The sequence below is a fragment of the Oryctolagus cuniculus genome, chromosome 11 (genome assembly GCF_051225735.1).
Source record: "Oryctolagus cuniculus isolate XC-2025 breed Fujian yellow rabbit chromosome 11, ASM5122573v1, whole genome shotgun sequence".
NCBI lineage: Eukaryota > Metazoa > Chordata > Mammalia > Lagomorpha > Leporidae > Oryctolagus > Oryctolagus cuniculus.
Genome location: NC_142877.1, coordinates 29010591 through 29033731, shown reverse-complemented (window position 1 = coordinate 29033731; position 23141 = coordinate 29010591). Strand labels below are relative to the sequence as shown.

General features: G+C 60.0%; 2 protein-coding genes across 10 annotated transcripts in view; one reads left to right on the top strand and one right to left on the bottom strand.

Annotated features, from left to right (window-relative positions):
* Positions 1–272: 272 nt before the first annotated feature.
* Positions 273–19115, bottom strand: HSPA12B (heat shock protein family A (Hsp70) member 12B). 2 transcript variants are annotated; one of them, XM_017341752.4, is made up of 14 exons: positions 18983–19115; positions 13342–13400; positions 11580–11677; positions 10493–10617; positions 8899–9087; positions 8078–8264; positions 7553–7657; positions 7140–7256; positions 4544–4718; positions 3622–3708; positions 3196–3300; positions 2844–3102; positions 2268–2371; positions 273–1733 (listed from the first exon to the last, which is right to left on the bottom strand). In XM_017341752.4, exons 2-14 carry the CDS (start codon positions 13382–13384, stop codon positions 1084–1086), a joined length of 2244 nt encoding a protein of 747 aa, XP_017197241.2. In that variant the 5' UTR covers positions 13385–13400; positions 18983–19115; the 3' UTR covers positions 273–1083. The 2 variants fall into 2 exon arrangements, with proteins under 2 accessions (XP_017197241.2, XP_017197242.1); XM_017341753.4 differs by lacking the exon at positions 8899–9087.
* Positions 19070–23141, top strand: part of SIGLEC1 (sialic acid binding Ig like lectin 1) — a 35097-nt gene continuing 31025 nt past the window's right edge. For 4 of the 8 annotated variants that reach the window (XM_017341747.4, XM_017341744.4, XM_089308185.1 and 1 more), the window contains exon 1: positions 19282–19419. Coding sequence is in view for 2 of the 8 variants with exons in the window: in XM_070052022.2 (XP_069908123.2) it covers positions 19126–19295 (170 nt within the window). In the remaining 6 variants the exon portion in view is untranslated. Of the gene's footprint in view, positions 19420–23141 lie in introns of all 8 variants that reach the window. The other 4 variants (XR_016216660.1, XM_070052022.2, XM_070052019.2 and 1 more) reach the window with 2 other exon arrangements.

Sequence of the window (23141 nt, the reverse complement as noted above, 5' to 3'; positions counted from 1 at the left end):
GGGTCCTGACACTGCCCAGTCCTTCAAAGATGGTTCTGGGAGGACAGGGGTGCTGGGTAGTGCTCCAGCCCCCCGCCTGGGAAAGGCCTCAAGAGGATTCACTTGGGTGGAGAGGGGCCTCCTTCCTGGCCAGAGAGAGGCCTTGGGGGGCAGGGGTGTCTGGGACGCCTGACCAGCTCCGGCCACCTCCCTGCCCTGTGCCCCTGGGGAAGCTCTTCCTTTCTAGCACCTGTGCCCTATCCCACTCCAGGGTGGGCTCCAGAAGGCTTGGCTTCCCTTGAGCATAAATGTTTTATTGTCACCTTAGGGCTCTCTGGCCGTGGGGCTGGGGCCTGACATTTCACACTTGCCCACCGTCAAGGCCTATGGTGGTCAGGGACTCCTAAGGCTAGAATCAGCTCTGTCTCCCTACCCACTCCCGACTGCACTTCCCCAGCTGGGTTATTCGTAGGCTGTCCTTGGGACCCTCCCAGATGGGTGACGTCTGGAAGGAAAGACCCCCAGCCCCTCATAACTGCCTTCATCAAAGTGTACCTTCCTCCCTGCAGCTATCGCCCTTCCCACAGGAACCGTCACACTGGCGCGGTCAGCACCACACCCTGACCGGGGCTTCTGCACCGGTCCCTCTACTGTCTGCCATGGGTCAGGGTTGCTCTCCCCCAGCTCCCCTGCGGGCGCTGAGTGAATCCATTAGTGACCTCGGCCCCTCACCACCTCCCTCCTGGGCATCTCCCGCAGCCTGCGTCCTTTCCCTTCTCCCCACCCCAAAGTTCAGGCCTGGCTCGTCTCCAGGCCACATGTCTCCTGCCAGGCTGGGAGCCGATTCTAAGTCTCCCTGCCCCCAGGGTCCTCGGCGGGTGGGGGTTGGGGACGCCTTCAGCCTTCCACTTGGTGGGCCAGAGCCCAGTCCCAAAGCCAAGTCTCTGGATGTGCCCCCCTCCCCCTTGAGTTCATCTCCGCGGGGCTAGAGAGCGGGGAAAGGGACGCTGGGAACAAATGTTCCTCCGGCCCGCCCCATAACCCAGGCCCCGGGGCCAAGGGAGGGCGGGCTGGAGCTGGGACCCAGACCGTGCCGGCGCGTCCTCAGTTGGAAAGGAAGTCGATGGCGGCGCGCACCGAGCGATTGGTGCTGACGTCGACGGCGGTGACCTTAATCTCCGTGTCCCCGAACTGCATGGCGGCTCGGATCTCGCGGCGGCCCGGGGTTGCGCCGTCCGAGCCGCTGTCGGCGGGCTCGAGCTCGAGGCTGAGCGCGCCGCACTTGCGCACGCCCGGGTCGGTGATGAAGTGCGCGTCCTCGGCAGCGCAGCAGTACAGGTTGATGAGCACGCGCCGCTGCCCCGGGCGCGCGGGGCAGTAGCTGCGCCGCACCTCCTCGCCCAGCGCCACCGACTGCTCGGCGGCCACGAAGCGTTCGAAGACGTCGGTGCACCAGCGGCGGCCGTCGCGAACCAGCAGCTTGTCTGGCGGGTGGCGCCCTGCCACGAAGCGGTTGAGCACGCCCACGCCGTAGGTGAGGGGCGAGCGGCGGACCCGCACCACGCCCGGCGCCTGGCCGAAGAGCACAGCGCCCTTGAGGATGGTGAGGCCCACGTCGTGCGGGACCACGACACGCAGACCGCGGGCGCCCAGCGACGCCTGCACCGCCTGTTGCAGCACGGCCGACTCGGCGAAGCCGCCCACCAGGAACAGCAACTTCACGCCCTGCACCTCCGGCCGCGCCAGCAGCGCCTCTGCGGGACCGGACGAGGCCCGGCGGGGAGCGGGGAGGGAGGGGAGAAGGAGAAAGAACCGACGAGGCCATTACTTTTTCGGGCGCTGGCGCCTCCCCTCCCCCCACCTGCACCCTCCCGGCAACTACAAAAGATCCATTTGAATTAGGTTCTGTAAAGAAAAGCGCGAGCACTTTCACTGAAAAAGCTCCTGGCCTCTGCCTCCCCGGCACTGAAACCCCCTACCTACCCGGAGGCCGCGGGTTGAGAACTGGCACTTGCACACAAGCATACACACGCCCAGAGGCAGCCTGCCTGCTCTGTACACTTAGAAGGCTCAAGGTTTTGGGGAACCCAGTGCTACCACCCCATTCTGTGAGTGGGGAAAATGAGGCATCAGAGGTTCTTTAGCCCGGCAGGACCGCACATCACCCCTCCTAACCAGACCCTGTGCACCTCCTGGGTCTCACGCCTGAGGATGGGTGAGTGCAGGCTCCCAGCACCCGCACCTCAGGGTGTCTGCAGGGGAACGGGGACCTGAGCTCAGGCGCTCACCTATGTGCTGGATGATGCCGCTGACTGTGGGCTGGAAGAGCTCATTCATGGCCTCACAGGACATCCGGAGCATCCCCTGCGAGGACCACTTCACGAAGTTCACGCTGTAGGGGTGAAGGGCGCACAGGTCTAGGGGTCAGGATCCAGCTGCCTGCCCCAGCTTGGAGTTGGGTCCTCATTCCCTGCCCCTGCCTGGCTGGACCAACTGGACGCTGCCTCTTGTCCTCTACTTCATTGTGGGGGGTGGGGGGAGGGCTGTAGCTGCCCAGCGGCTCCAGTTCTGGGCAGGAGGTCCTCAGGATGGGGCATCTCTGCCTCTGTGTGCAGGAGCACCGACTGCGGGCGCAGGTGTTGGGCGAGGGAGAAGCTGGTAGACAGCCATCGGCCCTTTCCCAAGGCCGGAGATCCAACCCCTCGTCTCAGTTCGGGCTGTGGATTTCCCCTAGTGAAGTCTGCCCTGCTGGGAACTCAGGCCTCTCCCCTGTCGCCCCAGTGGGCACGGTGTGTGCTTGGACCCCACCGCTCCCCTAGGACCCTTCTTAGCAAGTCCCGCCTGCGCGCGGGCCCCAGGCCCACCTGCTCCTGCGCAGGGCCGTCTCCACGTTGTGGCCTCGCTGCTTGCGGTAGAAGTCGATGAAGGAGAAGGGCAGCGAGATATTGAGCGCCCCAGCGCGGTGCGGCCCCGCCGTGCGTTTGCGGGCCTCGAAGGCGATGGTCAGATCCACCCAGGCTGCGGGCCGCTGCCGTTTGAAGGTAGCGATGAAGTCCTCGCCGAAGATGCGGCAGAGCAGCTGCTCGAAGGCCAGGTCCACGCCCACCGCGCCGTAGGGGCCTCCTGGGATGCGGCAGGGGGTGGAGCCGGCGTCAGCGCCCCCGGGGCCTCCAGGGGCCCGGGCGAGGACGAGGCTGCTGGTGTCCGGCTACTCACCAGACGCTTTGTACAGCTCCTTGAGGGTGCCATGGGGCTGCTCCAGCTGGTGCACGGTGAGGTCCACAGTGCCTCCCCCGCAGTCTGCCACCACGTAGCGGTCTCCTGCGGTGGCGAGCGCGGGCACACACTCGCGCGGGCTGCCTCTGCCCCTCCAGCCCCGCCTAACCTCCACCCTCGCCCCTTGTCCCGAGCCCTGCCTGCTGAGAGATATGAGGGGTCGCAGGTGTTGGAACCGCAGGGTGCTAGATTAGGGGCGCAGGGTGTGTGGGCCCCAGCATCCGTGCGTCTGGGAAGAACTGCTGCAGAAGGGGAGCGAGGAGCGCAGCTGCGAGCATGCAAGTGGCCGTAGGGGACGACCAGCTTAGGTACAGCCAATGGAGGAGAAAGGGACCGAGAAAAATCTCTCCATTCCCCACCCCACACCTGCTTGCATCTCTGCCCACAGCTCTCCAACTCCCGACTCCACCAGGAACGTGCGGCTGTGGCGGGATCTTCGCAGTTGCTCTCGTGCTGGGGGTCAAGGGTCAGCAGGAGAGTGAGATTAGAGGCCACCAGAGTCAAACTCCATGCTCCCTCAAGGCCTCCCAAGGACATCTGGAGGTCCCTGCTCCTAAATGGGAGAGGCTGATGCTGACCCAAGAGGGAGCAGAGAAACCCAATGGAGTAATCCTAGACACTGCATCCACCAGCTGGGGCAAGTATTGCTGGACACAGGGCCTTCCCTTAACCCAGGAGGGCCCAGGCCATGGCAACATCACGCCTGGGAGGATTTGGAGGAGCTGCTGGGGGGAGGTCTGGGTGGGGATCCTAGGGAACTTAGGATCCTGGCATGGGGGAGGCATCTGGGAGGGTGACCAAGGTTGCCCACAGCTCTCTTTGTGCTCAGTGTCTGATTCTGGTAGCAGGAACTTGGGCTGATGTGGTTAGAGGCTAAAGTGGGGGAGACCATGGGGGGGCGCAGGTGATGGGTGGCTCTTTAAGAGAAAGCTCCTGAAGACCCTCCTCCCTTGGGCCCAGCATGGGGGCTGGCTTCCCACTTTGTTGGTACCCAAGCACCTTCCTCCAGGGTAGCTTTGCCACCCGTCACTCCCAGTCGGGGCCAGGCTGAGTCCTGTCCTCAGACTGTGTCCCTTCAGGCTCCCCAAGGTCAGGGCTGTTGTCTCACCCCACCCCCACACCCTCTGCCCCCAGATCTGTGCCTTTCCCTCAAATTGGGCTCCCCCAGGGTAGGAGCTCCCCTGCCTTCATTCTGGACGTGGCTGAGCCCCTGCCCCAGTAGCCCCCTGACCCTCCAAGGCCGACTGCCTCCCAGCCCAGCGCTGGGCAGTGCCCGGGCGCGGCTCACCCTGCCGGAAGCTGGAGTCAATGGAGCGGCGCTCACCCAGGCGCCCGCCGCCTGGGGCCCGGCTGCTCAGGTCCATGAGCTGGTGCAGACGCAGCTTGCGGCAGTAGACCGAGGCAGCCTCGGGTTCCAGGGCAATGAGTAGTTGTTCTGCATCCTCCCGAGACACCAGACCGGCCTGGGGATGGGTGGGTGGACAGAGCAGGCAGCACCACAGGCTGTCAGACCCAAGATGGCACCCCAGGACGGGGTTCTGGGGCTGAGAGGCTCCCACCTGCCCCATCACACCCCTCCCACGCTAGGCCTCTCAGGTCCTTTCATGCTGCACAGATTTTTTTTCTTTTTTTCTTTTTCTTTTTCTTTTTTTCTTTCTTTCTTTCTTTTCTTTTCTTTTTTTTTTTTTTTTTTTTTTGACAGGCAGAGTGGACAGTGAGAGAGAGAGAGACAGAGAGAAAGGTCTTCCTTTGCTATTGGTTCACCCTCCAATGGCCACCGCGGCCGGCGCACTGCGGCCGGTGCATCGCGCTGATCCGAAGCCAGGAGCCAGGTGCTTATCCTGGTCTCCCATGCGGGTGCAGGGCCCAAGGACCTGGGCCATCCTCCACTGCACTCCCAGGCCACAGCAGAGAGCTGGCCTGGAAGAGGGGCAACCGGGACAGAATCCGGTGCCCCGACCGGGACTAGAACCTGGTGTGCCGGCGCCGCTAGGCGGAGGATTAACCTAGTGAGCTGCGGCGCCAGCCATGCTGCACAGATTTGGAGCTGCTTCCCAGCTACCCTGTGACTGGACTGGGCAGGGCCATGACCATGGCCAAGGATGCCAAGGAGCTGCCCAGTAGGAAGAGACAGAGCTGCAGCAAGGGCCTCGCTCCCAGCGGCAGGGCTGGCCAGCTGTGTGCTGGCTGGCGGGGGAGTCAGCAGAGATCTCACAGTGTGGGGGTGCAGAGCGCCAGAGGAGATGGTGGGGCCTCGTCGGGCTCACCAGGCTGGGCTGGTGTCACAGTGGCCACAGGCCGCCCCACTCCCAGGAGGGCTTTGTTCTCAGGGAATCTGCTATGGCAGGAAGGAAACAGTGAAATTCCAGGCACCAAGGCAGGCCAGTTGTAGGGAGAAAACATTTGGGACCTGCGTCATTTCCTGCGTCAGGGCAGGGGTTCCCTGTGGGAAGTACTTGACGGTTTTGTGGGGTTCCCTGGATTCTGCACGGGTAGGGGAGGGGGCCCTGGGTGGGGATGGGGACTTCCTGCCCAGTGCCAGCCCTCTCTGAGCTGACAGCCAGGGAAAAGTATGGGAGGAAGCAAGGCAAGTAAACAGGTGGGGGGGCACTACAATGGGGGTGGGGGTGTTTTCTCTGGCTGGGGAAGGCCTTGCTTTCCTCCTGATCCCTGCCGGGGGATGCCCATTGTGCTTAGTGTAGGCACCTACAGACCTGACTTGGGTCATGCCTGTGGGGGGACTGTGGGTCCAGATATCTTCCAGGGGGTCCAAGGGCAGGCCTGGGATGCCTCTGGGCGTCCTAGGCCCCAGCGTTAGACAAGCAGGGAGTCTTGCTCTGCAAGGTTGTGTTTTCTCCCTGACCCCAGTGGCCAAGTAGTGCCCCAGCCCCCATCCCTCTTCCTCTAGACTCTTGGGCACGCTTCTGGTAGGAAGACTTCCACACTTTCACAGCCCTGTCTCCCCGGCTCAAAGACCTACAATGGTTGGGGCATGGGTGGGGTCCCTGAAATACTGCTGCAGTGAAGTCTGTCCTGGGTGCCCCGCCCACTGCCACGTCTGCTGCCACTGGTTCACAGCTGCCCCCTCCTCTGGACAACTGCCTCGGGCTGAATGGGAGCCGAACAAGGTTCCCTCCTGCTCCCCAACCCCCACCTCCAATGACAGACTGATCTATGGAGCTTGCCTCCCTGTGGCCAACCCCCTGCTATAGTTCTGCAAAACTGCCCCATGGGACCAGGCTGAGGTCAGACCTTAGCCGCAACCACATCCTTGCTGAGTGCTCTCCTGTCCTGCTGCTCCTCCCTCTCCTCACTCCAGAGAGCCCTTCTTCAACAGACCATGCCACACGACTCTCCACCGTGGGCTCGGCTTCCAGGGAATCTGACTTAAGACACTGCCTGTGGTGGCACAGCAGGTTAAGCTGCAGCCTGGCTACAACATCAACATCCCATATGAGTGCCTGCTCGAGTTCTGGTTGCTCCACTTCTGACCCAGCTACATCCGGGAAAACAGCAGAAGATGGACCAAGTGCTCGGGCCCTGCATCCATGTGGGAGACCTGGATGGAGTTCCAGGCTCCTGGCTTCAACCTGGCCCAGCCCTGGCTGTTGTGGCCATTTGGGGAGTGAACCAGTGGGTGGAAGATTCTCTCTTTCTCTCTTTCCCCTTCTCTCTTTCAAATAAATAAAAGACATTCCCTACATTGGCCCAGGCTGTGCCTCGTGTCCCCTGCCCTGCACCCCCTCTCCCTCTCCTGGTGGTGATAATTTAAGGGAAGGCTAGAGGTCTTCACACAACGCTGCTGTGACCCCAGGAGTGGGGGTGAATGGTGGCGACCATTCCCGGGGCCTCCCCGAGCAGTGACTCCACCCACACGTCCTCACCAGATAGGCGGCCTCCCGCATGAACTGCTTGGCGGGCTGTTTCCAGATGGCAGGCACCGTGAGCACCCAACGCACAGCATCCTTCTCTGGCAGCGACGGACACTGCTCCCGCAGCTCCTGGGGCAGGAGGGCGCGGTGAGGACATCAGCGGGCTGGGGCTGGGGGTCTGTCTGCTATGGAAGCTGGAAGAACCACTCAAACCCCAGAAAGGACTTCTCAGGTCAGCTAGAATTCCACCCCCAAACCTGGGGCAGGCTCTACCGGACAGGAAGGCAGGGAAAGGGGAAGATGACCTCTGGCCTCTGGTGGTGGCTGCCCATGGGATGGATGGTGGGGGGGAGGTATTTGAGGGGCAAGGCAGAGACCAGAGAGGCCTGGGGGCCCTCCAGTGGGCAGGGAGCGGCCGCAGGCACCTGAAGGGCATGCTCCTTGAAGAAGCGCAGGGCGTGGGCGAACACCTCCAGGGCGGGCATCTTCCTTCCGTTCACCGCCTCCAGCTGAGTCTTCAAGGTGAGATCCTGGCAGGAACGGGGACGGCTCTGAAGGAGGCCGTAGTTCCGCCCCTACCTCCTGATAACCTCTGCTTAAGTCATCCCATTTCGGAGTTTCCCGGCCTCGTTAGCCCCAGCCCCTGCCCCTCTCCTTAGGTCCACTCCTCTAACCCATCCTCACCCTGAGTCCTGCCACCCTAGCCCCGCCTGCCGCCGCTGGGCCCCGCCCCTCTCCTTAGCTCCACCTCTCCTCTAACCCATCCTAACCCCAGTCCTGCCACCCTAGCCCCACCCCCTCTGGGCCCCGCCCACATTCTCCCTCGTGCCCCGCCCCTCTAAGCCACGCCTTCACCAGGCCCTGCCTCCGCATTCAGCCGCGCCCCTGCCCTTTCCCATCCCGGGCCCGCCACCCTGGGGAGCCCTGCCCGGAGCCGGATCGTGGCTCACAGTGGCGCTGTGGATCTTCATCTTAAACTTCTCGAAGTAGAGCCAGTCCCGCGCCTCCTCCGGGTCCAGGTCGTGGTAGTAATCGCGGGCGGTGTAGCCGAAGCTGTGAAAGGCGCCCTCTGGGGTCAGCAGCAGGCAGGTCGGGGTCTTCTGGTGGGCCACGCCGGGGTCCCCACCCTCCCATTTCCTGCCAGGGCACAGAGTGGTCCACGCAGTCAGCGGGGTTGGGTGCTGGCTCTAGGGCTGGCTGTGCGACCTTGGGCAGGTCACAGCCTCCTTGGGGTTCCCGTGAAGGCAAACAAGGGAAGCTGGTGCCTGCTACCTGCTTTATAAATGCCACCCATTCTTCCCATCTGTGGCCACTGGTCCCATCTGACCTCTCTCTCGAGCCTCATGTCCCCCAAGAGGTACGCACACCACTGAACCCCACCTCCCTGCACCCTTAAGAGCAGCAGCAAGCTTGATACTTTTGCCTGGGTCTCTCCCACCTTTTGTGACCACCTTGACCTTAATCTGACCCACTGGCCCAAAAGCCCAATGAGATTGTCAACCTGGCTGTCAACAGGGGGTCTGGGCCCCACCCGCAACCCTGCCCAGCTCCCTGGCAAATCCTCCCTTCTTCCTTCTCTGAACACTGGGACTCCAGGACACAGAAGTCTCGGGACACAGGACTCTCGGACACTGGGACTCCAGGCAGCAGGAAGAGCACGGGCAAAAGCATCGTGGTGTGAAGGGGGTGTGGTGGACAGAGCCAATTGGTTGCAATGAACAGCAGGAGAAATGCAGGAATGCCAGGGCTGGCTAGGCATTGAATGCCCTACCACAGTTCTCCTTGGATTCCAAGTTGGGGAGTCAGAGGCATGGCCATATCTGCTTTTAGAAGGCAAGGTTGCTGGTCCCCTGGCAACATCGGCAGAGGGGAGGGAGGATGAAGGTAAAGCAGGGCGGAGCATGCGCCACGGTCCAGGCGCTGAACTTGGGCAGCAGAGAAGAGGCAGGGGATTCCAGAGCTGGCAGGGAGACACAGAGATGATGGGGCGTGGGGGCCAGTGAGGGTGGGAAAGGTGGGCTTGGGAGAGGGCTGGGACGTCTGTGACCGTCCTCAGTCCCAGCAGGGGCCTGGCAAGGCCTCAGCCGTGTGTGATGAGCATGCAGCTGGGATGCCCTGCAGTTCCCTCCTGTGCCGTCCGGGGACAGAGAGAGGGGACCGACCGACTGCCAGGGCGCGCGAAGCTCAGGTCCTCCTGTCTCTGGGGGATTGGCTCCTCTGTCTGTCTCCCCTACCTTTTCTATCCAACCTCCCACCCCAGTCTGGTTGAGTTTTGAAGCCCTCTCTAGCTCCACCTACTGGATGATTCGTGCGGGTGTGTTCAGACACATACTCGGTTCAAACAAAGCCCAGCACCAAGACTTTCCACACATCTCTCTCGTGACAGCTGCGTGGCTTGTCAACTCAGTTACCCCTCCGCCTTCATTTCCTTACTTTTCATCCGAGACGTCGGCCCAGAATCACCTCTAGAAATTTACTCCACAGAGATCCCAGCACACGTTTTCAAAGAAACAGCATGTTGGGTGATAGTGAAAAACGAGAAGTGGGGAGGTAGGGGTGAATCCCCTCAAACTACCAGTAGGGGAGTGGCTGAATTACGACACATGTGTACTTTGGAAATGCTAAGCAATTGTTGGAAGGTGATAGCGTTGTGTTGTGCAGGCAGGAAAGGGCTACAAGATAGGGTGAAAAGTTTAAGTTGAAGCAAGTCGTATGTCAGCCCATTTGTATGTTAAAAACACATGCACACGGGGCCACCTGCAGTGCCAGCATCCCATATGACTGCCAGTTCGAGTACCCACTGCTCAACTTCCGATCCAGCTCTCTGCTATGGCTTGGGAAAGCAGTAGAGGATGGCCCAAGTGATTGGGCCTATGTGGGAGACTCAGAGGAAGCTCCTGGCCCCTGGCTTTGGATCAGCACAGCTCTGGCCATTGCAGCCATCTGGGGAGTGAATCAGTGCATGGAAGACCTCTCTCTCTCTCTCTCTCTCTCTCTCTCTCTCTCTCTCTCTTCTACCTCTCTGTAACTCTGCTTTTCAAATAAAATAAATAAATCTTAAAAAAATACCACATACACATGCACAGATGTGCATGGTTTTTCTACAAGCCCAGAAAAAGACTTCTGTATTTCACTGTATGTTTTTTGTATCTCAATAACTTCACAAATTAAACGCAAAACCCAACATTGCTCGCAGAGGGCTGGGAGCTGTTGGGCCTGTGGCTCATCCTCCAGACTTCAGCCCCAGACTAGGGGTGGGAGGGGTTCTGAGGAGACCCCCATGTCTCAGAATAGCCCTTCTGGGACCAGGCCTGACCCCCGGTGTGAAGACCCCTCCCCCAAGCTCCCAGCCCAGCTGCTGTCACCTCATCATGTGGATGGCCTCAGGGTCACTGGCGAAGCTGAAGGCATAGCCGCTGGATGTGGTGCCGAAGTCGATGGCCACCACCACCGAGAAGGGGGGCGGCTGCGGGGCACGGGTCTCTGGCTTCTGCAAGTTCAAGATCCAGAGTCAGCCAGCAGCCAGCAGGGCCAGGCCAAGTGCATGTGGGAGCCCTTGCCCTCGACTGGCCAGCCCAGCCTGGCCCACCCGCCCCTGTCCACCTGCCTGGGCTTCCCTTCCCTCCCAGGCTTCAAGCTGAGCCCTGTTCATGCCCAGTGTTCAGAAAGCCAGCGGCCTCTCAGGCAGCCCAGTGCCATTTCAGCTCAAGCTGCTCCTGTCCAGCTCCCTGCCTGTCTTCTGCCTGGCCTGCCTCAGCCCCACCCCCAGCTCACACCATTTTCACAGCCTGCCACCAGCCCGGGCCCAGCTGGGAGTAATTTTGCTTCTCCGGGAAGCTTTATAGCACACAAGCTTGTGTGCATTTCACCCGCTTGTTCTTTGTGGCCACCAGACTCTGCCCTGTTTAGTGACAGAGAGGCCCCATGCATGACCCCAGAGTGGCCCCTGCCTTTTCGCAGGCCAGGTCTGGGCTCCCTGAGAACCAGGGACACCGTCCAGGGAGGGATGACTCAGGGAGCCCGGGGGTGGACAGGTTATGTCCTGGAGACTTCAAGCTGAAAGTTTCCAACTTCTTCTTCTTCTTTTTTTTTTTTTTTTTTTTTTAGCAATGTGTCTCTTCTTCCCCAGATACCACGTGGATCTAGGTGGGGCTGACAGGAAGGGTAGCAACAGAGCGTACCCAATACAGTGAGGCTCTGGAAAACTCACACTCAGAAGCGTACCTGCACCCCGAGACAGGGAGAGCCAGGAGTCAGAACAGGCTGCCTCATTCTGCTGTCCAAGGCTAGCCCTCTGGGGGCCATGTGACTGCAGTGTGCGGGGGCAGAAGGCACAATGGCAGCTCCTGTCCCCTCCTCCTTCTCACTCAAGGCCCTGCCAGGCACCCCCTCCTCTGTACCACCCATGTCTCCTACCTCCCCCGGCACCCCAGATCCCCGCCACGGGCTTACAGGAGACTGTGAGGGTGTGAGGGGGGCAATGCCACAGCTTTCCTGGGTCCTTGGTGAGCCAGGTGGGCTGGGGACCGGGGACCGCTCTGGGCTGGAACCTGCAGTGAAGAGAGGGCAGGTCATCCCAGCAGAGTTGTGGTGGGGACTGGCAGAGAGGCCCCAGGCCTGGCACTGGGGGGTCCCCCATTAGCCCTTGTTGGACTAGGTCAAGAGGACAGGTCAGGGGAAGAGCAGCCTTTCCCATGCATCACCTGGGGACTCACTGTCTCTCCCCAGCACCCCTCTGACACAGCAGTGGAGAGGCAGAGTGCAGAGAGGGCTGTGGAGTTGGGATGGGTGGGCCCCTGGGGTTAGGGAGTAGGGTAGCAAAGCCAGAAAAGGAGGGGGACTAAAGCTCTAACTGGCTGGGAGGGGCAGCTGGCCCAGAGGTGCGGCAGCTTCCCTCCACCCTGAAGTTGGCCCACATGGTTCTAATCAGGACTTGAGGGAGCGCCCCTCCCCCACTGCACAAGGGCTGTGGCCTGGGGAGGACCAAGGTGGGGGTAGCACGTCTCTCCAGCCCAACTGTGAGCTAGGCCCTGATAGCCCACCCACCCCCCCACACACACACCCCAAGCCAGCATTTAGAGGTGGGAGGTCCTACTGACAGCCCCTGGCCAATCAGCACCAGGCTGGAAATTTGGAGGGAGGGAGGCGAGTGGCTCCAGGCCTGGCTTGGAGGATCGGGCAGCTAGCTCATGGATGGGAGGGGCCTGCCTGGCTGGACACCCACAGGGTTGGGCTGGTGGCTGGTCGCCACCCCTGAGCTCTGATAGGGGTCAGGCAAGGGCTATTGGGGCTGCCCTGAGACACACGGGTCGGCGCAGGGAGGCTGGCCAGGGATGAGGAGTGGGATCTGGTATGGTGATCCGTGGACTTCTGCTCCCCTGGCTCCCTGGACAGATCCCAGCCCTCCATGATCTTGGGGTAAGCTGGGGACATGCGTGAGGGGCTGGCTATGGTGAGGGGAAGTGCCTGGACGGGGCTGGGACGGTGCTCACATTCTGAGGGCTCAGTGCTTGCTCCAGCCCTATCACCAGTTCCAGCCCGAGAGGCCAAGTAGCTGTGGCTGGAGCCTGGGAAGGGAGGCAGGAAGGAAGGGCCCAGCCCGCCAGGTCTTTGTGAATGGACTTCCTGAGGAGTGTCCCTCCTGCCTGCGGCCTCCCGCCCCCGCACAGAAGCCAGAGGCAGGCCCACAGGACCCACACAGATTCCACACTCAAACACGGGTCCCCTGCACGGAGACCTACCCTGGATACACAGAACACACACAAATGATCCAAAGCAACACAACACACGTACACGCAAGTGGTCCTGTGTACACAGAGCCCTGCACACAGAGCCCCTCCCCAACGCACAGAGTCCTGTGCACACAACAGATTTATACAGACCCTCTTCGCATGTACACACACACATAAACATACACATACCCAAATACAGAGGGTCCTGTGAGCAGATTCACCCCATGCACACACACACTCACATGGGGTCCTGTGCACACACACCCTGCACAAAACACATTCAGTACTGCATGCTCAGACCCTCCCGGCACACAGCCTATGAACAGATTTGTTCTGGGCACACACACACACTCACACATACCCACACAAGTTTCTGTGCACATTACATACACACACACACACACACGCACAGAGGACTATGCACACGGACCCTCCTTGTGCACATACATGCAGGCTCACGTTCACAGTCTTGTGGGTCTTACCTATGTACAGCCCCTGCAGGCCCAGCTCTGGGACAGCCAGCATCCTTGCAGCCCTGGAGCTGTCAACAGGAACAGGCAAGCAGAATGGGATTTATTTGTCCCTTTGTTCCCTCCCTGAATGCTTATTTATTTACTTTCAGCTGGAGTCTTTTGAAGCAAATCCCAGACATCATGTTGTTTCACCTATAAAATCTTCAATACATCTGTCTCAATAAGAGAAAACGACGTTTTGAAAAAGTCATCACAACACCATTATCACGTCTGACAAAACGAAGAGCAATTCCTTAATCTCATCGGAAGCTCGGTCCCACAGGCCCAGCTTGTCTCAAAACTGGCTTTGCCCTGCTGGAATCAAGATCCTCCTCTGGTGTCTTCCCTGGGCCAGGAGCAGGGGGGACATCAGTGACCCAGCCCTGGTGGGGCCTGAGAGCGCGGCTGGGCTGGGACTCACGCTGGAGGCATCTGACTTCTGGCTTTATCTGAAGGGCAACAGCAAATCGGGAAAGGTGTGAAGTGGCCGGGGACAGGGCATGACTATGTGGGCTCTTTGGGAGGGGCATGCAGACGGGCAATTTGGAAGCAGGAGCCCAGTGAGGCCACCAGTCTTCCAGGCGACAGCTGATGCTGGAGGCTGGACACCTTGAGACACAAGTGGAGACATTCGAGACAGAGGTGGCTGGCAGGTGCGGGGGTGAGGAGGTGTCTAGGGTGGTACTGTCTGGCTGACGCTAGGAGGAGAAGTTGGGTGGGGAGATGGAGGATGCTGGAGAAGGAGTGGGCTGCCAGGGGCAGGGACTTGGGTGTGGGTTTGAGCAGCTAGGAAAACAGAGCCAACAGCCAGATGACCTACAATCGGGAGGTCAGGGAGAAATCTGAGCTGAGCTGGAGACGTGCTTTTGCAAGTTATTGTCCTGGGAGGTTTGGCAGAGTAGAGGGAAGCAGGGGAGGGGAGGAGAATCTATATGTACAGGCTAAACAGGGCACGTCGGGCTGGCCAAGAGACGGAGTCCTTTCCGAGATTTCACGAAGGCCGTGCTAAGAGGAGGGACGAAGTTAGTTGCCTTTAGGAGGTCCTTAGATGTCATTAGAAACACCTGTTCTTATGGCCCAAGGCAGGTGCGCCTAGGTGAGGCGAGAGCAGGAGGTGAGAGAACGGAGTTAGAACTTCTGAGAAGTTTGGCTGAGATTGGGAACACATGTGAGGGTAGGGCGCTGGTGAGACCTAAAATTCAAGGGAGGGGAGAAAGGATGTTTTTATTTTCTAAGCTGGCACAAGCTTGAGCTTGTGTCTGTGGCGTCCTAGAGGTTAGGTTAGAGGCAGGATCCTCCAAGTATCCAGACCAGCAGCATGGGCACTGCCTCGGGGCTTGTTAGAGACCCAGAACCTCAGCCCCCACCCCAGACCTGCTGGATCAGAACCTGTATTCTGAGGAGCTTCCCAGGGGCTGGCCGTCTAGCTTAATGACTGAGATGTCCACGTCCCCATCAGAGTGCCTCGGACAGATGCCCAGTCCCTGGCTTGGGCTTCCTGCTGGTGCAGCCCCTGGGAGACAATGGGTGATGGTTCTAGTAAGTCAGGTTCCTGCTACCCTTGAGAGAAATCTGAATTGATTCCCAGCTTTGGTCTCACCTAATCCTGGCCATTGCGTGCGTTTTGAGAGTGAACCAGCAGATGCAAGCTTCTCTGCCTGTCTCTCAAATAAAAAAAAAAATATATATATATATATATAATTATAAGATCCCGAGTAATTCGGGTACACATTAAAGTTTGAGAAGTGCTCCTCAACAGTGTTCCTTGGCCAGTTTTTTTTTTTTTTTAAGATTTATTTGACAGGTAGAGTTACAGACAGTGAGAGAGAAAGAGAGAGAGGTCTTCCTTCCGTTGGTTCACTCCCCAAATGGCCGCAACAGCCAGAGTTGGGCTGATCTGAAGCCAGGAACCAGGAGCTCCTTCCGGGTCTCCCATGCAGTACAGGGACCCAAGCACTTGTGCCATCTTCTACTGCTTTCCCAGGCCATAGCAGAGAGCCAGGTTGGAAAAGGAGCAGCCAGGACTAGAACTGGCACCCATATGGGATGCCGGCACTGCAGGCAGAGGCTTAGCGTACTATGCCACAGCGCCGGCCCCCCTCGGCCAGGTTTCAAATCTTCCATGCGATTGTCCTCACTGGGGGTCTGGCTGCCCAGAGCCCCCTCCCTGTCTGTATGCAGGTGTCCAATCAGGAAGCTCTGCTAACACAGATAGACACAGAGCTGGGCACTGGCACGCCCACACACACGGGCACACACCCTTGCCCACACACAGTGCCCACAAAGCCAGCCTACTGTGGACAGACTCCCACATACTCCTGTATGTACCCACGCCAGCACCATGGAGATTTCCACACACATGCCACTGGTGTGTGTAAGAGGCAGGGAAAGGATGGGAGCTGGCTGTGGGCACTTGTATGGCAGAGGGGTGGTGCCAAGAAAAGGGAACGCAAATAGAGGGGGTGGGTGGGGATCTTGGGAGCCAGGGACAGGGGTCCCGCTCAGGGTGACGGAGTGGTGTACTGCTGGATCCCTCCAGCTTGCGAGAGCTGATTCTGATTTCTTTTTTCTTTCTTTCTTTTTTTTTTTTTTTTATTTGACAGGTAGAGTTACAGACAGTGAGAGAGACAGAGAGAAAGGTCTTCCTTCCGTTGGTTCACCCTGCAAGTGGCCGCCACAGCCAGCGCTGCGCCGATCCGAAGCCAGAAACCAGGTGCTTCTCCTGGTCTCCCATGCGGGTGCAGGGCCCAAGCACTTGGGCCATCTTCCACTGCACTCCCGGGCCACAGCAGAGAGCTGGACTGGAAGAGGAGAAACCGGGACTAGAACCTGGTGCCCATATGGGATGCTGGTGCCTCAGGCAGAGGATTAACCAAGTGAGCCACAGCACCAGGCCCCGATTCTGATTTCTTTTCTCAATTCTGCATTCAGGGGCATCACATTGGTAGCATGAAATCAGCCCAGCTTGGGAGTCACGCCACGGAAATTGGTAAGCACTACAAGCCAAGTTTCTCTTGCTCAGAAAGTTGAGTATAACATGGCTCACTAGGCTAATCCTCTGCCTGTGGCGCTGGCACCCCGGGTTCTAGTCCCGGTTGGGGCGCTGGATTCTGTCCCGGTTGCTCCTCTTCCAGTCCAGCTCTCTGCTGTGGCCCGGGAGTGCAGTGGAGGATGGCCCAGGTGCTTGGGCCCTGCACCCGCATGGGAGACCAGGAGGAAGCACCTGGCTCCTGGCTTTGGATTGGCACAGCACACCAGCTGCAGCGGCCACTTGGGGGGTGAACCAACAGAAGGAAGATCTTTCTCTCTCTCTCTCTCTGTCTAACTCTGCCTGTCAAAAAAAATTTGAGTATAAAACATTTCCCAGCGTAGCGCTGGATCAAAGCCACAAGGGAAGAGCTGGCAAGCCTTTTGTATGTTGTTTTGACTCTTTAGTAAACACATATTGAGCATTTCTTCTTCATGCCAGACTGCTAGATGCTGGGAACTACTCTGTTGAGTGAATGGATTTTCTGGACCAAGGCTATGTGCCTGGAGAACCATCTAGAACTGCTGGGACAAAGACTCAGTAGTCACTCTGACCTGGAGTCCATGTCCAGCCTTGTGCCCAGCCCCGCCCCAGCTCTCTGAAGCTCCCTCTCACTGTGTGTCCCTACGCTGTGCTCTCGGGGATGGCGAGGGCTGTTACAGCACCCGGCATGAACTCATCGTGTCACCTTTCCTCGCATCAGTGCTGTTTCCTGTAAGATGGGTGACACAGTGGGCTTGTGAGGACCAAGTGCAGGTAAGGTGGGTGTCGATAAAGGCAGGAAGTTGAGCAGGTGTGGGCAGATGTGAATCTGAGTTTTCTCTCGTTAGAAGTTTTTGGGTCTATTGAGAATTTTATTCCAGTCATCCTGAGCTCTTTGGTGGGGGAGGTCAGAGCTGAATCCACCCGTGTTTAAGAGAAAGACTGCACCAATTGGCGGAGAGGCGGAGGCGGAAGGGGGCAGCCACACAAACACACACATGCCCAGTGTGTCTTTGCTGCCTGCGCTCCTTGCACACATACTCAGACAGGCTAAAAGAGAATGCTGACTGCGGGGCTCAGGGCTACCTGCAGTCCGTAAAGCTAGGTCTGAGCGAACTCCACCACTGGAAATGGGGAGAGGCAGACCCTCACCGCTGGGGTCCCTAACTGCAGAGGGTTGAGGCCTATGGGTTTGAGGGTAATTGGGTGGGACAGTTCAATTTACAGAGAAAGTAACGCCAGTTCCTGGCTATACAAGCGCATGCCAAACTCTGGCCTTAGACTGACTCCCACCCTACCCGCAGACTGACCCTTAACCCTGCCCAGGGACTGACCTTTAACTTGTGGCCTCATATTGACCTTTGCTTTTCAGCTTCACCCTGACACCTGGCCCTGACTTCTACCCAAAAACATGGCTTCGCAGTCACTGGGAACCAGGACAGGTGCGGCAGAGGAGGGACTCACAACCAGACTCCTACCCTGCAGTGCCTAGGACGGGGCTAGGCCAGCCTGATGGACAGAACCCTGCACAGACTTCACCCTGGCCCGGGGTGTTTAGGCAGGGTACTCTGCCTCCCAGAGCACTATGGGTGTGTGGGGCTCCACACCTCGCTCGTGAGGACAAAGAGCCCACCCTGATCTCTGTGGCTTCCCTCCTCCCTGGGGCCCTGCCTCTCCTGTCCACTGCCCTCTGCTTAGCACCCTGCTGGCCCTTTAATGGAGCAGGACTCTGTCATCAGGCTGTGAGGCCACAGGCGTTTCTTCCAAGTCACAGACTGGGCCAACCGGGGTCAGATCAGGAACAGCACCCAAGGGCTGCCCCACCCTGTCTCTGAAGAGGAGCCCTGGAGGAGAGCAGACCGTGGGCTGAGGGGCTGCCCTCCCTTGTGCTGGGGCGGGGGTATAGCAATGGCCTCCCATGGCCCCTCCCTGCTCTCCACTTTGCTTTCCATACATCCTGCCTCACCCCTGTGGCTCCCCGTGGTGGGAGCAGCAAGCTGACAAACAACCTCTGTCCCACAGGGCCCTGCGCCCTCCACACCCTGCTCCCCGGCCCCCATCAACTCCCTCACCTAGGGATGCTCCTGCCGCATCTGCTCTCCCAGAGGCCTCGGAGAAGCTCCGTCTCTCCCACACAAGTTCCCTTCCCAGACAGCTCCATGGTGGACAGGGGAGTCCAGATCCCGCCCCAGCTGGACCCCCAAGCTGGGCCACCCAAGCTGGCCCCATAGAGAGAGGTGTGGAGACACTGGCACCTGGCCACCCAGCCACTCTGACACCCCTGAACTGCAGGGCCTGGGGTCTCAGGAGCACCCCAACCTCCACACACAGGCGCACAATGAACCCCAGGTCCCCACCCCTGGCTCTCTGGAGCAGGCCCCAGCCCACAGCAGCTCCGCCCTCAGCCCCCAGGCTAGCGTGCTTGGGGGTCTCAGAGCCAGGACGGGGCTCCACGCGCTGGCCTTGCCGGAGAGGGGCTTGCACACCTGGCCCCGCCAGACCCCGGTTTTTGGTGGGCTCTCAGCCTTCAAGCGAGCACCGAAGCCCCTACGTGCTTTTCTGTCCCCGGGTAGCCTAGCCGCCCCCCGACCCAGAACCCACCTCCGCTCTCCGGACAGCTGGAGCCAGTCCGACAGCCTCGATTCCGTCCCGCAGCCCTCGACGTGCGCCCGACCCGCGGCGTCGGTCGCTCGGCCCGGGCCCCGCGCCGCCCACCCCGTCCGCCGCCCCCTCCCCCAGGCCGGATGGCCGCGCTCTCGCAGCCCAGATGTGCGAGGCCGGGGCGGGGCCTGCCTGCGCGGGCCTCCACTGAGGGGCCCAGCCTGGCCCCGCGTCCCGGGCCCCTCCCTGCGCCCCTCCTGCGCCTCGCGGCCCAGGCCTCGGCGCCTCCCCCGCTCCGCGAGCAGCCCAGGCGGTAGGAGAAGGCAGCGGGGGAGGTGGAGGGAGGGGACCAGGAATTCCAGATCCTAGGCGGAGGCTCCTGCGGCCCGACTGCGCGAAGCTCCCCGCCCCCACTGCCCACCTTGCCATCTGCAGCTGTGAGTGCTCAGCCACTGGGGAGGGAGGACCACGCCGCAGACCCCCCAGGTCTTTGATCCATACCCCTGCCTTCGCAGTCTCCCTGGCCTGCTCTTCCATGATCAGACGCAAGAGGCAGAGTCCAGGGCTTTGGGCCTAGCCTTGTCGTTGACCCCATGGGAACCTGGAAAAGCTCACCCTGCCTCAGCAACAAGGAGCACCCAGCCCCTCTCCGATGGGGACTCACGACTCTTTCTTGTCTCCCCCTAGGCCCTCTTGGGTTGCTAAGATAGCAGGTTTGCAGAGTAGAGATCTGGTTGTGCTAGGCCCCTGGTGCAGCTCCTGACGGGACTGACTTAGGACGCCCGGCACCACCGGCTCCTGGATCTGGCCAGAGCTAGGCCCAGTCCTCTGCCTCACATGCCTTCCAGAGGCTCTGGCTGCCCCCAGCCCCAGCCAACAAGTCCTACCATTGTTGGGGCATCACATGTACCCCCCTATCCCAAGCCTCTGCAGGACCCACTTTCCCTGCTCCATTGTTCCCCTGCTACAGTGCCCCCTCCCGTAGGCTTGCTGCTGGGACACTCACGCCCATGGCCCCTGGGTCTTCCTAATGAGGTGGGGCTGGGGGCGGTGCCCTGCACCAACAGTTCTGGATGTCTATGCCTGTCTGGAAGCCAGCGAGGTGTCCCGTCAGCAGTCTCCACCTGCTGCCTCCGAGTGTGTGTCTCTGTGCATGTGGTGCAGTGTTTGTGTGTCTGTGACTGTGTACCTGCACATCTGTGTCCGTGTGTCCACGTCCATGTGGAATGTCTGTGTGTATGTGGCTGTGTGTCTGTGGATGATGTAAGTATGGCCGCGTGTGTGTGTGTGTGTGTGTCTGTGAGTGTGGCAGGAGTCTCTAGTCCGGCTCTGGCTATGTGAGCACATGGGCTGGGGGTGGGGTGGGTGCGTGAAGCTTCCACAGGGAACATCAGGTAACCCCAGCGAGTGCCCCTTCCATGTTTGGGGAAATTTGATTCCGTTATCATCAGGAGGTGTGGGCTCAGGTGGGCTCAGGTGGGCCCTGCAGTGCCCTTGCCCTTCACCTCACTGTACCCTTGCATCTCCCTCCAGCCGCTGCCCTCACGGCTCTCTGCTTCTCCCTGAGGGTGGGGGTGAGGGGCACAAGAAAGGATGGCCTTTGTCCAGGACCTGCCCCTCCCAGGGGCCACCCTCACTCCAGCCATGGGCCTCCAAGCCATCTCTTGTCAACTGGAGGGAACTTTCAAAGGCGCCAGTCTGGTGCCCTCACCTCACCACTACTGACCTCTCCATGTGACCCACAGAAGAGCCAAGTGACCCAAGGCGAGGTCTGCCCTTGGCTGACCTCTCAGACTCCCGTTCCCAGTGTGACCTCCAGCCTCATCCCCTGCCCCTGGACACAATCTGCCTTCTGTGCTTCCTGACCTTTGTCCCACCTGGGCGGCCCCAGCCCTGACCTGCTTGTCGACAGCCTTCCCTGCCTTGGGCCCCCTGGGCTCTGTTGGGGGGTGCTGGGGCTGCGTGGAGCGCCCCTAGCCTCGGGCACCTCCAGGAGGGCCTTTCCAGGAGGCTCTGGGTTTGGAAGGCAGGCACAGATCTTCCATTTCTTGGCCCCATGGCTTGGCCCGACGTGGCAGAGTGGCAGGTGGTTTTAGGGGAGATGGTATTTTAGGCTCTGCCGTCCACCATCTAAGACGATCAGCCTGGAGGGGCTGTGCAGGGGACTTCACAGTCCTCTCCCCACCCCTGCCCGCGCTTGGCTGAATGCCCTGCCCCAGAACTTGGGGTACACCCTCCACCCTCCAGTACACACGGCGGGGAGGGTGGGGGAGTTCACAGCCTTCCCTGGGAAGGAAGGGAGTTTGAGTCAGGCTTTCTTCACCGTTGCTGGAGCTCCCAGTGTGCTGGGGGGCCAGCTGGGGACCTCCACCTGCCACCTCAGCCACCCTCATCACACCCACGAGGGAAGGCCTCTGTCTCCTGCCTCTGCGGATGAGACAGCCGAGGCTCAGAGAGAAGAGCCCTGCAGGCTGCAGGAGATTGGGGAGGGGCAGGGCACCTGGGCACCCCCCGCGCCCCCACCCCCACTCCGCCTGCCCAGTCCTGGGACAGAGACTTCCAGAGCAGAGTTCCTCTACCAGATTCCTGAGCTGTGAGCTTCCTTCCAGGAATTACTCTGCCTGCTCCGCCCAGCTGAACTTCCTCTCGGTGGCCCACCAGGCTGTATCATTTTCCTCCTGGAAATGGGCGTTTGCGAGGCCCAGCCCCTCCCAGCTGCCTACAGGAGCCTGGTGGCCAGGGCTTCCGGGCTAGCCTTGGTGGCTCCTCCTGACCCTGCTCTGTCCCCAGCTGGTGCCTCCTCCTTAGTGGAAAGAAAGCCTTGGGGGTCCACCCTCCTGCCGAGCCGCCCCAAACAGCACCGGCACCAGCAGTGGACCCACCTCTGAGAACTCTGTCTTGAACCCACTCCCCATCTGCAGCCCATTCCCAGCAGGGACATCACGAAGCCTTCTGGGGGAGGCAACTCCTGAGCTGAGCCCTGTCATCTGATGAGCATGAGCCGCCCGGGGGAGTGGGAAGGGCATCGCAGGTGGCAGCGACAGTGCAGAGGCAGGGAGGGTACAGTGAGCAGGAGGCAGAAGGCACTCAACGTGTTCGGCAGCTGGCCTCACGCAGGGCGGGCGTCTTTGTCCCTGCTGCTTTCAATTACAGACCTACCCTGGCGTCCTACCCCAGAGGCATCTGGCCCTTGGCACAGGAACCCCCAACACCGCTCGCTGCACTTGGGTGTGTGCTGTTTGGGGTCTCTCGTCTCAGAGCCTTGGGAGTCTGGCTTCGTAGCACAATGCTGTCCACCCCCTCTTCATTTAGCTTGGATGAGACCTCTCCCTGCCAGCTGCTGCCCACAGAAGTGCCCTTCTGCTGCCCACAGAAGTGGGGGTGAAGAAAAGGAGCAAGACCAAAGGAAAAGGAAGTGCTAGGGGACAATGACACTTTCCATTTCAGTCCTGTCCAGTGTGAGGGAGATGGTGGGCTGGAGCATGCGTATCTCCCAGCCTTCCTTGCTGCTGGGGTGGCCAGGTGCCTAGGTCTGGCCAATGAGATGTGAGCACAAGTGTTCGGTAGCATCTTCCAGGAACCTTCCTTGAAACGGCTGGTGGGTACCTGCCCTGCCCACGGTCCCTCGTCCCTCATCCTGTCCTTTTTGCTGCCCAGGATGTTGTTGGGATGATCAGAGCCTTAATTCCTGCTTTGGACCATGCAGTTGAGGGACACACCTGATAGACAGAAGAGTGACCTTCAGGGAGACTGAGCGTGGAGCAGTAGTCCTGTGCCAGCCCAGTGTTGGGTATTTCTAGACTTTTAAGTGCAAGAGAAAAAAGCCCTTTTGTCTGGGTCACTGTATTTTGGTCTCTGTTACTCACAGCAGAATGTAATCCTATCTGATCCGACCCCACAGGGGAATGTTGACTAGGCAATTGGTGTCTGGATCTGCAGCCCAGAGCGGGGTTGGGGGTTGCGGGTGGAACTCTGGCAGCCATCCTCATGAGGTGGAAATTGAAGACATGAGGTTGGATGAGCTCACCCAGGCAGGGTGTGCGGTGAGAAGAGAAGAGAGGCTGCTTGGGAAGCCAGCCTGCTCCCCTCTGCCCACCAAGAGATTCTGCTTTGTCCACCCAATTTCATGCCTGCCCCTCCCTGTCCAACACCCCAGGAG

Excerpts from the sequence above, each read along its gene's own strand:
- HSPA12B (XM_017341752.4), bottom strand. The coding sequence starts at position 13,384 with ATGCTGGCTGTCCCAGAGCTGGGCCTGCAGGGGCTGTACATAG. Across the intron at positions 3,709-4,543 it reads TGACTCCAGCTTCCGGCAGG|CACGAGAGCAACTGCGAAGA; the intron begins GTGAGCCGCGCC and ends CTTGACCCCCAG. Across the intron at positions 3,103-3,195 it reads GGAGCTGTACAAAGCGTCTG|GAGGCCCCTACGGCGCGGTG; the intron begins GTGAGTAGCCGG and ends GCCGCATCCCAG.